The following is a 17006-nucleotide window of genomic DNA, read 5'->3' as shown; positions in this document are numbered from 1 at the left end:
ATACAGTCGAAAGGAAGGACCCGCGCGAGCTGCTCCTTCTCCAAGGACCGAGCAGATCCCCCACAGGGCGGCTCCACACGGACTGGCCCACCGGCCGGCAAGGGGAAGAGGGCCGCGCCGCGGGAGGAGCTCGGGTTCGCGCAGCCGAGCCGCTCAGCGAGCAGGAGAGCGGCGCATGCGCGGCCCGGGTCGCGGAGTTGTGAATGGTGCGTTTTGTTTGCAGGAGTTTGGGGCGGTGGGGGCGGGGGGCCGAGGAGGAGGGGTGGGGCCGGCGGGGGCGGGGCCGGCAGGCCAGTGAGGTGGGCGGTGAGAGGAAGTGGCGGCGGCGGCCGGGGGAGGCGAGTGCTGGGTCCGCGCGGGCTGTAGGCAACGGCTGTGGCGGCGGCGTGGGCTGGGCTCGAGCGGGCCGCAGCACCTCAGACTCCCGGGAGCGGGAGCCCACGCGGGCGGGCGCCTGAAACAAAGGGAATCGAGAGTCAGGGCGCCTAGGGTGGGCGGTCAGTCGGTCAGCGCGGAGCCGGCCAGCGGGTGCCCGCGCAAGTCCCGAGCCCGGCCGGCCGGCGCGATCTCAGGGCGGGAAGATGCCGCGCGTCGTGCCCGACCAGAGAAGCAAGTTCGAGAACGAGGAGTTTTTCAGGAAGCTGAGCCGCGAATGTGAGGTGAGGCGGACGGGCGGCGGGGAGGCCGCGGCGCGCCCCGAGTGGGCCCGGGCGGAGAAAAGTTTGGGCACCCGGGAGCCCCGCTCCGGCGTCCGCGGAGGGCAATCTGGCCCGGGCGACCGTCTGCCGGCAGACTCTGCTTGCCCTTATCGGCGCCGCGCGGTCCGGGAGGGCGCGCGGGCGGCGCCGCCGCGGATTTAGCTCCTGATTTCGGGCCGTCTCTTCCTTGTAGATTAAGTACACGGGCTTCAGGGACCGTCCCCACGAGGAGCGCCAGGCGCGCTTCCAGAACGCCTGCCGCGACGGCCGCTCGGAAATCGTAAGTCTGCGTGGCGGGAGGCGCGGGGCAGCGAGGCGCGTGCGGATCACTTGTTGCGCGGGCGCTGCCGCGGCCCCGTCTCGGTTCCGGACGCCGCTGCTCCCGGAACTGAGCGGGCGCCGTCTCACTTCCTATTCGGGATTCAAAAATGCGAAAGCAGACCCTGGCGGCCCGCGTCCCCGCGCAGCGAGGCTTCCCCGAGACCCTCGGAGGGCGGGTGCGTTTCCCAGACGATCATGATTAAAACTGCGGTTTGCCGTCAGTGGAACTCAAACCCGGAGCCAGCTGAACAAGGAAAGGTTATTGTGTAGGCTGTGACCCGAGTGAGAGATCGGGTATTTCTAAGGAAGAAGACACCCTTGCGGAGAAAAGAATTGGGCCTCATTCAAAGATCTGACTCCTGGGCTGTCGGTTGTTTGACACGTTAGTTGGCAAGTCTCTGTGTGAAGCTCTCTCTCTCCCAGTATAGCTGAGAATAATAAATCTTTACGCCAGTTATCTCTTGTCCTTATGGAGGAAACAAACAAAAACAGCCCTAGAGAACATGCCGTGTTCTTTTCTTAGGGTGATAAACCTCAGGAGACCTCGAAAGAAACCATTATCGTCTTTTTTTTTCAAACCTAAAAAGCATGCCCCGTTAGTGCTGCATGGATTTGCGAAAACCACAGTTGATCTCGAGACTATTAGATGGCAGATTTGGTGCTTCGCCTGCCTCTCCACTAAACCTGATGTTAAAAAAAAAAAAGTGTTCTAGTTCCCCTTATCTCCTTTTGGCTTGTCCTATAGAGGTGCTTATGGGGTCGGGGGAGGGATGAAGAAACCAAAGGGTGGGTATGAAGAAACGAAAGAAATATTCGTAATTTTTTAAAAAATGAAATACTGTATAATGGAATCCAGTTACCTAATCTGATTGGGCCCGTTGCGTTTGAAGAGACCCGAAGCTGCAGCGCAGTTTGAATTTGGGTTAACAATAGGACCACATACTGGAACACTTACTTATCCCACCTTCTTTATAGAGAACTTACTTATTTTTACTGATATATAATTCACATACCATAAAAGTCTCCCTTTTCATCCCTGAAACCAAATTTATTTTTAAAGAAAATTTCAGTATTTAAAATGAAGGCTTTTTAGAATATATTACAAATAATGAGCAGATCCTGGCTAAATTTATCAGGAGCTCTACAGCAGTTGGTTATTATTGCATGTTATGGAAGAAAATCTCCAGCTTTTAGCCCACTGCCAAACTTCTTGAGTAGTTGTAATAATCATGATTAAAATGTGTAATACAAATATTTTTTTGGTTTTGGCACTGAGAGGTAGAAGAATCGTTTATTAGTCCAGTGATTGTATTATTCTTTGCCTGGATTTCCTTTTGCAAAAGGTGATAGGAGACCTGACCACTGGATTTCCTGCAGGTAATTGATGTGAGTGTAAAAGGTGGGACTCAGAGAACAGTCAGGATTTTTAAAAGCTGATGGGTTTTTTTTGAAACTAAGTGAAGAATAGCTATTATAGTTTTTCTGCATGTAAGCTATTAGACTTTACTGCACGTAATTATGACCTGCGAGTGTAATTTAACCCACAGTATGTTTGAATTGCTGTAATATATTATAATATTTATAGGCTTCTTGTATTTGTCATAAATTTCCAGGGATAAATCAGACAGACATTCTAGTTCTTCCTCTCTTCTAAATATTTCATTCTACAAATTTTAATAAGATCTTAATATCTGACAAGTAGTAAAAATTGAAGGTACATTGAATTCTGTGTAAGATTTGCCCTTAAGACAGTATATGTCTTAATTTGTTGAATAATGTAACTATTTGTATTTGGGAAGAAATTTCACATTACCCTCTCTTTCTAGTTTCCCCTCTTTAATTCATTTGTTCTCTACATTTAAATTATGGTATTTTTAACTCCTAAAGGGTGAAGACTGCATTAATTCTGTGGTGTATTCATTAACATACTCCCCTTTGTGCAGGTACTTTTACACAATGCCTTTTGCATCATAGGTACTTGATTAATTCAATTTAGAGGTTACTTAATGTAGTACCCAAAATTTATCTTTTGACTTATAAATAAGCAGTAGCTTTTACTTATTTGGTTGTGGAGAATAGATGTGTTAAAGGCATTCTTTGGCCTCTATTTTGACAGCAGTTCTCTAGTAAAAATATACATACTGGTTGTTCCCAAAATTATTCCCAACTCTTTTTTTCTTTTTATTCTTTTTAATTTGAATATCTCCTTTATGTATCAGTGAGGTTAATGAATTTATTTTGTATTTAGATGTGAAATAAGTTAAGGACTGTGGTACTCTTCTTAACTATAAAACCCAGATTTTATCATAGAATGAATAAAAGTGATTATGGGTGAGGGATAGAATCTATTTGGTAAACTCTGATTTATTTCCCAGGTAAGTTCTGGGAAATAAATAAAATAATAATAATAATAAATAAAAGTTTTTACTGAGGTAAAAGTGTTGGAGACGTCTTCAACACTAATGATTAATACAAGAGAAAAATACTTACGACAGGTATAGTGACTGTATGGTGAAAATAGTAAAAACCATGTATTTTTAATCCTAGAAAGGGAAGGATAAAAGCTGTGTTGGATTGGCACACAGTGTGCTGTTTTATAATTTATGAAACCTATAATGTTAAAGCAGGACAAACTGGAAATCTTACATATAGACAGGGTACCAGTGCAGCATTTTTATGTTTTGGAACATAATTTTCCCAACTCTTATGGATGTGTAGATATTCCATTAAAGAGTTCTGTGGTCAAATAAATTTGGGAAATATTATTTTAGAATGATCTGTTTATCCCTTCTGTCTCAGAGAGGGGGATCTTGATGAGATAATGGGTATAAAGTGATGAAGCAGGAAATCTCTTCTGAGGTTGGCCTCCAGACAGGAGGTGAGGTAATGAGATATGTAGACTTTTTACTTAGCACAGAGATGATTTCAGGTAGAGGTGGTGGTGGAAGGATTTGTTACTAGGTGAATACTGAAGAAACATGCCTGGGGGATTTTTGGCGTAAGGCATTAATTTCATGGGCTGAGTCTCTTGTCTCTGCCATTCTGCTCTGAGAATTTCATTATCTGAGGGTGGAAAAAGCTCAAAATTATTTCTCTTATTTTATTTGGCAGATACTTATGTAGCATTTACTTGGTACTGTTCTAAGCACTTTACAAATAACAATTTGAGGAAACTGAGGTACAGAATTAAGTAACTTGCCTCAGGTAACACAGCTTAGGCAGTTTGCTGCCTCCTTAAATCTGCTTTTCACTCGAACTATAATGTTGGTTCATTTCATTTCACTTTGTTTTTTTAACTTATGCTAATTGTGGGGTAAGATATTTTTAAAGTTAATACTGTAATGACTTTTATTCAGTGTCTTCATAAGAAAGGGTATCCCAGTTGATTAGGGAAGTGTCATCAAAACTGTCACTAGAGATGTAGCAGTTAGGTTGACAGTTGAACCTAATGGTACCAGTAATAGAAATAGGAAATAAAATTTTTAGCTCTAAAGAGTCTAAGCTGTTAGTAGTCATCAGGAGAACTAGAGGATAGTGGAATCAGCTAAAGGTTTTAAACAAATTGTCGAAATGTGAACCCCTTGCTTTCAGATGAAGACGGTAAAGACGTGATGCTTTAGAACTTTAATTGCTAAAATAAAACAAAATTGTTCTATTTTAATTAGTAAAAGAAAGCAAAAAAAACTCAACAAAGTTTGCATTTAGGTAATGAAAAATGTATTTTTTTCAAAATGCTTTTATTCTTAATTTCCCCAGGGAAGAAAGACAGTGTTGTTTCCACTTTTTACTGGGGGGAAATATACTTAAGTTGCTCAGGGACTACACAGAATGGCTCTTTATTGAAATGGATTTAGAGTGTTCTGTCTGTTGAACTGTGCCATCCAAGTCTTTTATAAATAATAGACGAATACTCTTTTGTTATAGTCAGAGCCAGTTATCCTAAAGTCAGATTTTAGAAAATGCATATTTTTTAAATTACCCCAGATATAGAGAGAGAATGGGAAGTGCTGTTACAGCATATGCTAATATATGGTTTATCAGAAGAGACAGTCCTGTGCACTTGCGTGGGCTGCAGAGCATAGTGTTTACTTGAACAAGGGAAATCAAGAAAAATGAAAATGTCTCATTTACACAACTTTAAGTGTGGTACATTTGAAAATTCAGAATGTTTAGATATTCGGTGATTTTCACATTTAAAAATAAAAGTTTTTAAATTCAGGGATGGTGGCTTCTGGTTAGACATTAGCAATGCGCAATCCTAACGTCAGCAAAAACTGACCTGAAAGAAAGTATTGATTCCATGTCTTGATTTTATATTTAAGCAGCCAATGGCAAATGTCCTCAAAATGGAATCAGATGTTTGTAACTTAATACTTTAAAAAAATGATGAGTGCATGTTTTTTACTTTTAAGTATTCTCAGTGCTGCCTGGCTTAAGACAGAAACTGATGTAAAAATAAATGACTGCCTGCATAATTTATGTAATGTCCTGCTACTGATCCTGTTTGTATTGATTTTTCTAAAAGGCTTTTGTGGCCACAGGAACCAATCTGTCTCTCCAGTTTTTTCCGGCCAGTTGGCAGGGAGAACAGCGACAAACACCTAGCCGGGAATATGTCGACTTAGAAAGAGAAGCAGGCAAGGTAGGAAACATTTCTTTGCAATTTAAAATTCTGTTGATTGTCTTTATTTTGATAGAGATTATCTGATGATTTACATTTTAATAAATCACTGTTCTGATTATACAGGCATATGGTCAGATTTGTTTCCACTTCATATAAGAATGTAATACAATTTTAAAAAATTACTCAAATTTTATTACTCCATTACTGATTTCATGTATATATTGTAAGTCTCTATAGAAAGTTCTTTAAAGAGAATAGTATATCTTATTACACATGACATTCAAAACTTAATTTCTTTAAAAGTATTGACAAGATGCCCTGACCAGTGTGACTCGGTTGGTTGGCGCATCATCCTATAAACTGAAAGGTTGTGGGCTCGATTCCTGGTCAGGGCACATGCCTCAGTCGCAGGTTCAGTCCTCCATTTGGTTCTCTTTCACTTTCTCTCTCCCTCCCTTTCTCTCTAAAAAAAATCAGTAAGCAGGTCCTTGAGTGAGTATTAAAAAAGAAGCGTTGATGGGAAAGATTTTTTCTTAACTAAAATACGAAAGTACAGTGCTATAAAAAAGAAATTAAGAGAAAAATGAGAGCTCTGTAAGGCTTTACATTTAATAATATTTAGAAATAGCTCATTGGTAACTTTTTACTTCTATTAATATTTTAATTTAATTTGGAAAAACCATGAAAATTTTTACTTGGAAATAATTTGTTTTGAGAAAACGCTTCTGAGGAAACAAATAGATGTATTAAAATGTTCATGTTGGAAGTTTAGGTTGAAGATAAAAAATGTAAGTGGAAATGTTTGTAAGCTAAGAGCCCTGTTAAAATCTAAGTTAGATGGCCCTGGCTGGTGTAGCTCAGTGGATTGAGCACGGGCCTGTGAAGCAAAGGGTCACTGGTTCAGTCCCCAGTCAGGGCACATGCCTGGGTTGCAGGCCGGGTCCCCAGTGGGGGACATATGAGAGGCAACTACACATGGATGTTTCTCTCCCTCTCTTCCTTCTTCCTGTCCCCTCTCAGTGAAATTTTAATATCTTGTATTGGTTCATCTTTTTATGTAGACATTGACTTCAATAAAATATTTAAAGAAAAAATTTTAACCTCATTTTATACCAAATACTTGGTTTTCTTCTGTTTCCTTTGCAGTGTTTCTGTACCTTTTTTTTAAAGATTTTATTTATTTATTTTCAAATAGAGGGGAAGGTGGGGAGAGAAACATCGATGTACGAGAGATACATTGATCGGTTGCCTCTCACATGCCCCCATCTGGGGACCTGGTCTATCACCAAGGCATGTGCCCTGACTGGGAATCGAACTGGCAACCTTCTGCATCACAGGCAGGCATTCAGTACACTGAGTCACACCAGCCAGGGCTCCATACTTGTTTTTATCAACTTGCTATTACTTTTCCAAGTATCATCATGAATTGCATAATGCAAAACATAAGAAACACCTAAACATTTTCTTTGAGGAATTTAAAAAAATTTTCTATTAAGATGTATGAGATAAGAAAAGGATTTCTGATCTTCTGTATATACAATGGAGAGGGGTTTTTTGTTTTATTTTGTGAAATAAGGTTTGCTCTCTTGTCAGTAACTAATCTTTGTAAGGGGAAAGGGAAAACAGATTATGGAATGTTAAAAATTAGTAATAATAAGTAATTTGCTTTCCTATGTATTAGCTTGTGTACTTAGAAAGTTAAATGCAAATGTTCCAAATTTTACTATTTGGTGATTCTTATATATAAGGGAGAAGTTTTGAAGTCACTGTAGGATTACTGCTTTCGGGGGTGATGCGTCTATTTGGTGCATGTATGTGTGACTCAATTAAGAAATTATTGATTTTCTTGTTCAAAACACGTGCTTCAAGTTTGTGGGGTTTTTTTTTAAGATTTTATTTATTTATCTTTAGAGGGGAAGGGAAGGAGAGAAGTAGAGAAATATCAATGTATGGTTGCTTCGTGTGAGTCCCCTGCTGGGAACTGGCCTGCAACCAGGCATGTGCCCTGACTGGGAATCGAACCGCGATTGTGTGGTTCGGAGGCCCGTGCTCAATCCATTGAGCTACACCAGCCAGGGCTCAAGTTTCTTTAATGTGGTAGGTCAGCTACTACAGACCTACCAAAAGTAAATCCTTTCCCTTCAACTTTGATGCTAAGCTATTTTTTTTACTTCAAAATTGACATCTCAGTGTTACAGAAGTCCTCCAGTGTTTAATAACTATTAAATGGGTGTCAACTCTACTAGGAAGTAGTTTACTTGAATTAATTTAATGATATCTGTTTATTAGATTGAAGACCGTTATTATCCTTGGACTTAAGCCATTGAGGTGTTTTTTGTTGTTTGACCAACAACAGAAGCGTTTTAATGGCTTATTCTTGCACTTAGAGGATATGTTTTCAAATAGATGAGAAAAGTGATAAAACTGATGTAAGGTATTAGGAAACTTAGGTTTTGTTACTATTTGTTTTAGAAGTTTTCTTTCTGTAAAGGGCCAGATATTAAATATTTTCAGTTTTGCAGGCCTATGGTCTCTGTTGCAACTACTCAGTTCTGCTCTTAGTGTGTGAAAGGGGCCATAGACAACATGTAAACAAATGAGTGTGGCCATGTTCCAAGAATGGTGACACTGGCAAAAAATCAGTATCTTTCCCTCAGATTTAAATCTGTGTTTATGTATAGATGGTGTATTTTTCAAATATAGTTTTGCCACCGCCTATAGTAAGTACACTAGTAGAAGCTAAAGGGGAAAAAGCATTTTAAAGCAAAAAAAAAAAAATCCTGCTCATATTAACCCATGCCACTGTGATAAAGTATGCCAGTGAATTCGGAAAAGAGGTACTGACCTATGTTTTCTCATCCATGGAGTTCAGGCTGTAGGGTCTCTCTCTGTCCCTCCTTTTTTATGTTTTTTTTTTTTCCTGTTCACCATTAGTTTTTATTTCTGTCTTAACAGGACAAGGACTAGAAGCCAGGAAAAACTGAAGGAATCCCCCAGATATTAATTATCTGCCTCTCCTTATATTGGATCACAAATCAGTGTCTTTTTTCCCCCACATACTCTCCACCAGTTTACTTCCTGAAGCACCTTATTCTCTTCGCATTCACACCCACCTTTGAGAAAGCTGCTGGTTAAGGCTTTAGAGTCAGGCAGAATTTGGTTCTGGTTGTATTTGCTATTATGTACTTTGGGCAAATTATTTAATCTTATGGTTCTCAATTGTAAAATGAGGTTAATGTGTACCTCCTAGGGTTGCCCTAGTGATTGAAATAGTGAATTGCAAAGTGCTTAGCTCCATATGTGACACAGTTATTAAAACATTTGCTCACTCAGAAGGTATTTGTTGAATATCTGTTATGTATACTGAACACTGTCCTGGGTTGGCACTTGTGATATGTTAGTAAACAAAACAAAGATCTTGCCCCAGAGGTTGTTTTGTGAAAGGAGTGGAAGAGTGGACAATGCACATAATGAATAAATTATATGTATATTGTATTACAAAATGGTAAGTACTCAAATAAAAAGAAAAAGTAGAGTAAAATAAGGATGAGTAAAAATGTCTGCAGTTTTAGATAGGATGGTCTAGGTAAAAAAAAAGTCATATTTGAGCAGAAACCTGAAGGAGGTTAGTAAATGATGAGCCATGCGGGTATGGGGAAGGTGTTCCAGGCCCAGAAGACAGCCGTTGTAAAGGCCCTAGAGTGTGTGTGTTTGATACACAGCAAGCAGGCCAGTGTGGCTGGAGAAGACTGAGCAAGGAGCACAGTAGTAGGAGTAGTGGGAGGTGAGACTGGGCGGATAGTAAGGAGCTTCCAGTTTGTGTGACCACGGTAGCCATTGGAACGAGATGGACTTCGAGTGCATGGGGAGTTTCATGCTTTTGAGCAGATGAACCATATGATCTGCCAGGGTTTTGAAAGGATCACTCTAGTTGCTGGGTTAGCAATAGGCTACAGGGGGCAAGTGTGGAGCAGGGTGACCAGTTGGACTATTAAGTAAACTCAGTGAGAGACCATGGTGGCAGCAGTGCAGGTTGTGCGAAGTCATGGTCTGCACGTATTTTGAGAGTGCCAACAGGGTTTGCTTATGGGTTGGTTGTGGGGTGTGAGAGTCGAGAATGACTAACTCTTTTGGCAAGAGCAACTGCAGTAAGGGATCACTGTCATCTGATGGGAAAGGCTGTGGGTGGAATAATTCTGAGGAGCAGTTTAGGGCCTGAGTTTGTGGTAGTAGCTTGTTACTGAAGCTTCTATTTTCTTGCTACTTATCTTTAAGTCATGGCAAGTGACTTAAAGATAAGTGACCCTTTGCTTATCTCAATTCAGTGGCCTCAAAAAGAATGAACTTTACTGAAGTAGAGTTCACAAATAATAAAATACACCCATTTTAAGTGTATAATTTGAGTTTTAACAAATGTTCACACCCATGTAAAAACCACCCACAATGAAGATAATGTTTCAGTTATTGCCAGAAGTTTCCTCGCATCCTTTTAATGGGAATTCGGGAGTGGCTTGGCTGGGTGGCTCTGGCTCAGGGCTGGGGCTTTGTAGTTCTCTGAAGGCTTGACTAGAGCTGAACTCCAAGCTTAACTCATGTGACTTTTAGTAGGTAGCTTCACTGGCTTCAGTTCATAGTCATATGTGACACAGTTATTAAAACATTTGTGTGCTGTTCCATAGAGAAAAAAGTGAAGTCACTCTGCCTTTTATGACCTATTCTTATATTGCTTGTTTATACTCTGTTCATTAGAAGCAAGTTGTTAAGGCTAGCCCACACACTCCAGGCTGCAGTCAACAGAGGGGGGAGATTTATTCACACACATGGGAGTGAATACCAGGAGGCCAGGATCATTGGGGCCATCTTGAAGACTGGCAACTATAATATTCACTTAGATTTAGTAAAGTCAGAAAAAAATAGAATGCTAATAGGAAACAAAAGCTTTATAGTCTCCTTGATTTGAAATAGGGCTTTATAATCTAACAAAATAGGCTCAGTAAAATCAGTTCTTTTATCTATTACAGGAATATTTTCAAACCAAGGGTCTTTAGTAAGAAAGGTTTGTTAATGGATAGCCTGACAAATAAATAGGTATTTTGTGTACGATCAAATCAGAGCACACACTTTTATAATCTGACTGTCAAATTTATTTGGAACTTTTTGCACAGTGGTGTCTAGTGAGCTGTCTATACTGGCTCTTAATAAGGGTTTTTCTCAAAAGAAGGTTTAAAATGATATAGTGTAGTATCTGTATCGTTTTGAAAGAGCTCTGGATTTGAGTCAAAAGATAATTACTCATAATCATTTTCCTTACCTGTAAATGGGAATCAGAATGTCTGCCTTATGTATATATACCTCATGTATATGAGGATTAAATGAGGTGCCAGAATATGTGAAAATGCCTTTTAGATTGTGAAGCTCTCTATCCAAAGCCGGTGTGCTTGATGATTTTGTAGGGGGAGAGAGGTAATCATGTAGGAGTTTTGGTACTGTACTGTGCCTTAGGTCAGCTTTACTTCAGGTAGCTGTGCAGTCTTGGAACACTGTATCTTTCCCAAGTAATCTGTTGTGGTGCCCTAATAAAACCTAAAAGCCAGAAAGGTTCTTAATTCTTTCTTAATCTAAACTCTTCCCTCTATTCCCCACTGGTGTGGCTCAGTGGATTGGGCATCAGCCTTAGAACTGAAAGGTTGCCAGTTCGATTCCCTGTCAGGGCACACATCTGTGTTACAGGCCAAGTTTTCTGGTTGAGGTATTGGGGTGCGTGTGAGAGGCAAATAATGGATCTCGATCTCTCTCTCTCTCTCTCTCATCAGTTTTTTTAAAGATTTTATTTATTTTTAGAGGGGAAGGGAGGGAGAAAGAGGGAGAGAAACATCCGTGTATGGTTGCCTCTCATGCGTCCCCCTCCCCAATGCTCCACCGCTGGGAACCCGGCCCCCAACCACAAGCAACCTTTTGGTTTGCAGGCCAGCATTAAATCCACTGAGCCACACCAGCCAGGGCTTACGTCAATGTTTCTCTCCCTTTCTTTCTCCCTCCCTTCCCCTCTCTCTAAAAATAAATAAAAGTCTTTAAACTGCTTTCTCCTAATTTAGCTGTCAGAAGACAAGGAGAGCTACAGATCAGAATTTAAATTGGTCTTACATTGAGTTTTTGTAGGTTAGGCAACTCCAGTTTCTTTGATCTTTCCTCTTAGGACCCATTTCCAATTACTTCTTATTTCAAACAAATCAAATGGTTATGGTTGACCAAAACTTGCTAATCTTAAGTGGTAAGATTAATGGTTTTTGCACACATTCTGTGTTTCATAAAGCCTCTTTGGGATTTTGAATTAATGATTATATATTCTTACTACACAATCCTAGTTTTTTAGTATAAGATAAAGTGAAAAATACAGACTGAAAAGAATGAACTTTACAGTGCTCCTGTTCGCTTACTATTTTTTTCTATGGACATTGAATATACTATCTAGTGTTACGTTGGCCACAGAAAGAGAAAGCTTAAACTCTTGTTACAGTTGTTGCATTTCTATTTATAACTTGTGATTTTAATTGATAGTCTGTTACCAGACATTGAGAAATAGTTATAAAGCATATGTCATTAGAGTAGGTATTTTTTTAAAAGATTTTATTTATTTTCGGGGGTGGGGGAGGAGAGGGAGAGAAACATCGATGTGAAGGAGAAACGTCAGTTGGCTGCCTCTCACACACCCTCAACCAGCGGCTCAGCCTGAAACGCAGGGGTGTGCCCTAACTGGGGATCAAACCAGCAACCTTTCTAGTTCGCAGGCCAGCACTCAATCCACTGAGCCACACCAGCCAGGGCTAGAGTAGGTATTTTTCATTTCTTGTTTAATTGTTTTAAAGATTTTATTAATTTATTTTTTAGAGAGACAATAAGGAAGAGAGGAAGAGGGACGTAAACCTCAATGTGTGGTTGCCTCTCACATGCCCCCCCACTGGGGACCTGGCCCACAGCCCAGGTATGTGCCCTGACTGGGAATTGAACTGGCAACCCTTTGGTTTGCAGGCCCTTGCTCAATCCACTGAGCCACACCAGCCAGGAGGGCTAGAGTAGGGATTTTTTAAAATAAGTGTTTTGATAAAATATGTTTTTCCTTTCTGAACTTCTATACTTAAAAATCTTTTATTATTCTTTTTCATGAGCTTCAAATAGCAAAGCAAAATTTAACAGCATTTGATTTAATGAATGGAACAGACTCTTATTTTAAATGGCTTCTCAAAGGTTTGTGACTCTGCTTCTTCTGGAGCATTTTGCTTACTTGCCTGCAGGATCTTTGTCCCAAAATAAATACTGTGTCTGTTTATATACCATCCACAATTTGGCAGAGTTTAGAGGACTCCTTGATGTTAGCTTTGAGAAATCGTATTCAAGCTCAACAAGTTCCTTCTCCTCCTTCGGCATTCCAGTCACTTCAAATAAAAGATATCTGTGGTAAAACTTTGGAATGTGATTTTCCCCTAGAGAAACTGAAGCAACTTTACAAGTAGCTTGTCAGATCTAGATTTTAAGTGTTTTAGTTCAACTAAAATGTGAAGAGTATTTTTTGCCACTTAGTTATCAATACTTCAGTGCATTAAAATAAGTAATCTGGCTTTTTAAAAAAATGTTTTAAGTATAATAACAATTATAAAATTTAGAACTGGAAGTCTTATGCTTACATATTTATTTTAAATTTTATTTCATTTACTTTTTAAAAGATTTTATTTATTTTATTTTAGAGAGGGGGGAAGGGAATAAGAAAGAAAAGGAGAGAAACATCAATGTGTGTTTGCCTCTTGCTTGCCCCCAACTGGGGACCCAGTTGGCAACTTGGGCATGTCTCCTGACTGGGAATTGAACCAGCAACCCTTTGATTCACAAGCCAGTCCTCAGTCCACTGAGCCATGCCAGCCAAGGCTTAGGCTTACATTTTTAAAGAAAAGCTTTTATTTCAAAAAAAATTTTAAAGATTTTATTTATTTATTTAGAGAGAAGGGAAGGGACAGAGAAAGAGAGGGAGAGAAACATCATTGTGTGATTGCCTCTCAAGTGGACCCTACTGGGGACCTGGCCCCCAACCCAGGAATGTGCCCTAGCTGGGCATTGAACTGGTGATCCTTTGGTTTGCAGCCCATGCTCCATCCACTGAGCTACACCAGCCAGGGCTTATTTCAATAATTTTTCAATCTACGAGGGAGAATTTACTGGCTTTGTGAGTAAATAAGAATTTTTAAAAATTAAGATATCATGTTTTATCATGCCTTCCATTTAGTTACATTAATTTACATGTAATGGTAAATGTACCTCCAAAGTATCTAAAGGTTGTATATTCCCTTTTTCCCTTCTTTTGAACTGCATTTTTGCGGGGATTTACCTTTTAGTGTAAAGGTAAATTTTCAGTTATGGCCTTATCTAAATTATATATTCCAAGTTAGAGAAGATAGAAATGTATGTCTAAGAGGAACATCCTTAATTGTTCCCCTCCTTGCTGCTTCTTTTTTACCCCAATATTTTTTAATGATTACTCAAACAGCACAGGAATTTAAAACCTTTGAAATGTTATCAACTGGAAAAATTGATTTTTGTAAAAGACAGCTGTATCCTAGTTTTACTGCTTCCCATTTTCTCTCGAAATTAATTTTTTAAAAACCATTATTGATGTATAATTTATATACAACAAAATTCACCTATTTTGTAGGTGTACAATTCTGTGACAAATGCATATAGTCAGTGGTGTACCTACCACCACAATCAAGATATAGAACATTTTCATAACTTAAAAAGTTACCTCATGCCCTGGCTGGTGTAGCTCAGTGGATTGAGCGCAGGCCTGCGAACCACACGATCGTGGTTCGATTCCCAGTCAGGGCAAATGCCTGGGTTGCAGGCCAGTTCCCAGCAGGGGACTCACGAGAGGCAACCATACACTGATATTTCTCTCCTTCTCTCCTTCCCTTCCTCTCTAAAGATAAATAAATAAAATCTTTTAAAAAAAAAGTTACCTCATGCCCCTTTGTAGTCAGTCCTCTTATCCCCTGGTCCAGGCAACCATTGGTATGCTTTCTGTTACTATAGTTTTGTCTTTCCTAGGGTTTTTTGTTTTTAATTTTATTTTGATTGTTATTCAAGTACAGTTTTCTGCCTTTTACTACCATCCCAACCCACCCCCACCAGCCCTACCCACCTCCCTCCCATTTCCACCCCCCTTGTTTTTGTCCATGTGTCCCTTATACTTGTTCCTATAAACCCTTCCTCTTTTTCCCTGAAATTCCCTCCCCTCTCCCCTCTGGTCACTGTCAGCCTGTTCTCTATTTCAGTGTCTTTGGATATATTTTGCTTGTTTGTTTGTTTTATTGTTTAGGTTCCTGTTAAAGGTGAGAACATATGGTATTTGTTTTTCACCACCTGCCTTATTTTGCTTAGCATAATGCTTTCCAGTTCCGTCCATGCTGTTGCAAAGGGTAGGAGCTCCTTTCTTTCTGCTGCATAGAATTCCATTGTGTAAATGTACCATATTTTTTGGATCCATTCATTTACTGCTGGGCATCTAGGTTGCTTCCTGCACTTGGCTATTGTAAATTGTGCTGCTATGAACATTGGGGTGCATAGGTTCTTTTGGATAGGTGTTTCAGAGTTCTATCTATTTATTTATTGTTGAAGTCCAGTTTTCTGTCCTTTACTCCCATCCCAGCCCACCCCAGGGCTCCCCACCTCCCTCCCATTTCCATCCCTGTTAGTTTTTGTCCATGTGTCCTTTATACTTATTCCTGTGAATCCTTCCCCTTTTCCCCTGAAATTCCCTCCCCTCTCCTCTTTCCTAGGATTTTATATAAATGGAATCATACAGTAAGTAGTCTTTTGTGTCTAGTTGTCACTTAACAACATACTTTTGAGATGTATCCGTGTTGTGTGTATAATAGTTCATTCCCTTTTATTACTATTTTTTCATTGTATGGATATGCCACATTTTATTTATCCATTTCCAAGTTGATGGCCATTTGGGTTATTTCCTGTTTTTGGCTGTTGTGAATGATGCTGCTTTGAATTTTTACACAAGTCTTTTATGTGGACATATGTTTACGTTTCTCTTGGATAGATATGTAGTATTTGAATTTCTGGGTCATTTTGTGAATATAACTTTTTAAGAAACTGCTAAACTGGTCCTGATGGATATGGCTCAGTTAGAACTTTGTTCCGTACACCAAAAGGTGGGGGTTTGATTCCCATTCAGGGCACATAATTAGACGAGATCGGTAGTGTTCAGGGTGGTGTGGCCGTAGACAGGCACAGAATTAGATTGCATGTTCAATCCCTGGTTGAGGCACATAGGGGAGGTGGCAGTGTTTCTTTCTCACATTGATCTTTCTCTCTTTCTCCCCCTTCCTCTCTCTTTCTCTAAAATCAGTAAATAGATTTTTGAAAATTGAAAAAAAAAGAAACTGGGGGGGAGTGGAGCATAAGGGAATTAAATGATAACGGGGAGAAAATACAATGAAGATTAAATAGAAAAAAGAAACTCCTCTGGCTGGTGTGGCTCAGTGGATTGAGTGCTTGCCTGCAATCCAGAGGATCACTGGTTCAATTCCCAGTCAGGGCATATGGTTGGGTTGCAGGCCAGGTCCCTAGTTGAGGGTGCACAAAAGGCAACCACACATTACTGCTTCTCTCCTTTTCTCTCTCTCTTCCCTTCTCTCTAAAAATGAATTAAATTTTTTTTCTTAAAAAAAAATCCTGTTAAACTGTTCTGTAAAGTGGCTGTACAGTTTTGCATTCTCACTCCCAGTTATGAAAATTCCAGTTACTTCATAATTTACTAATACTTTGCACTGCCAGCCTTTTCTGTTTTAGCTATTTTATGGAGTATGTAGTGGTATCTCATTTTGGTTTAATTTGCATCTCCTTAGTGACTAATGATGTTGAGCATGTTTTATGTGCTCATTTGCCATTTGTGTATCTCTGATGATGTGTGTGTTCATATCCTTTGCCCATTTTCCTGTATCAGATTATTATCGAGATGTAAGAGTTTTATGTATTCTAAATATACGTTCTTTTAAAAAATATTTTATTTTTAGAGAGAGGGGAAGGAAAGGAGAAAGAATGAGAGAGAAGCATCAATGTGTGGCTGCCTCCCATGTATCCCCCACTGGGGACCTGGCCTACAACCCAGGCATGTGCCCTGACTGGGAATCGAACCAGTGACCCTTTGCTTCACAGGCCTGTGCTCAATCCACTGAGCCACACCAGCCAGGGCTAAATATAAGTTCTTTATGAGATTTTTGCAATTGAAGTTTTATTATGAATCATATTTATTTATTTTTAAAGAGATTTTATTTTTATGAGTCATATTTAAAGTAGAGATA

General features: G+C 39.9%; 1 protein-coding gene across 4 annotated transcripts in view; it reads left to right on the top strand.

The window, feature by feature from the left end:
* Window positions 1–314: 314 nt before the first annotated feature.
* CBFB (core-binding factor subunit beta) overlaps window positions 315–17006 on the top strand; it is a 55498-nt gene continuing 38806 nt past the window's right edge. For 2 of the 4 annotated variants that reach the window (XM_037041565.1, XM_037041566.1), the window contains exons 1-3: window positions 318–659; window positions 892–978; window positions 5545–5661. In XM_037041565.1, coding sequence (XP_036897460.1) covers window positions 582–659; window positions 892–978; window positions 5545–5661 — 282 coding nt within the window. In that variant the 5' untranslated portion in view covers window positions 318–581. Of the gene's footprint in view, window positions 660–891; window positions 979–5544; window positions 5662–17006 lie in introns of all 4 variants that reach the window. The other 2 variants (XM_037041568.1, XM_037041567.1) reach the window with 2 other exon arrangements.

Source organism: Sturnira hondurensis, unplaced genomic scaffold, assembly GCF_014824575.4.
Source record: "Sturnira hondurensis isolate 20B ecotype Veracruz unplaced genomic scaffold, ASM1482457v3 Scaffold0003090, whole genome shotgun sequence".
NCBI lineage: Eukaryota > Metazoa > Chordata > Mammalia > Chiroptera > Phyllostomidae > Sturnira > Sturnira hondurensis.
The sequence above is the reverse complement of the archived record's forward strand: the minus strand, read 5'-3'. Positions and strand labels throughout refer to the sequence as shown.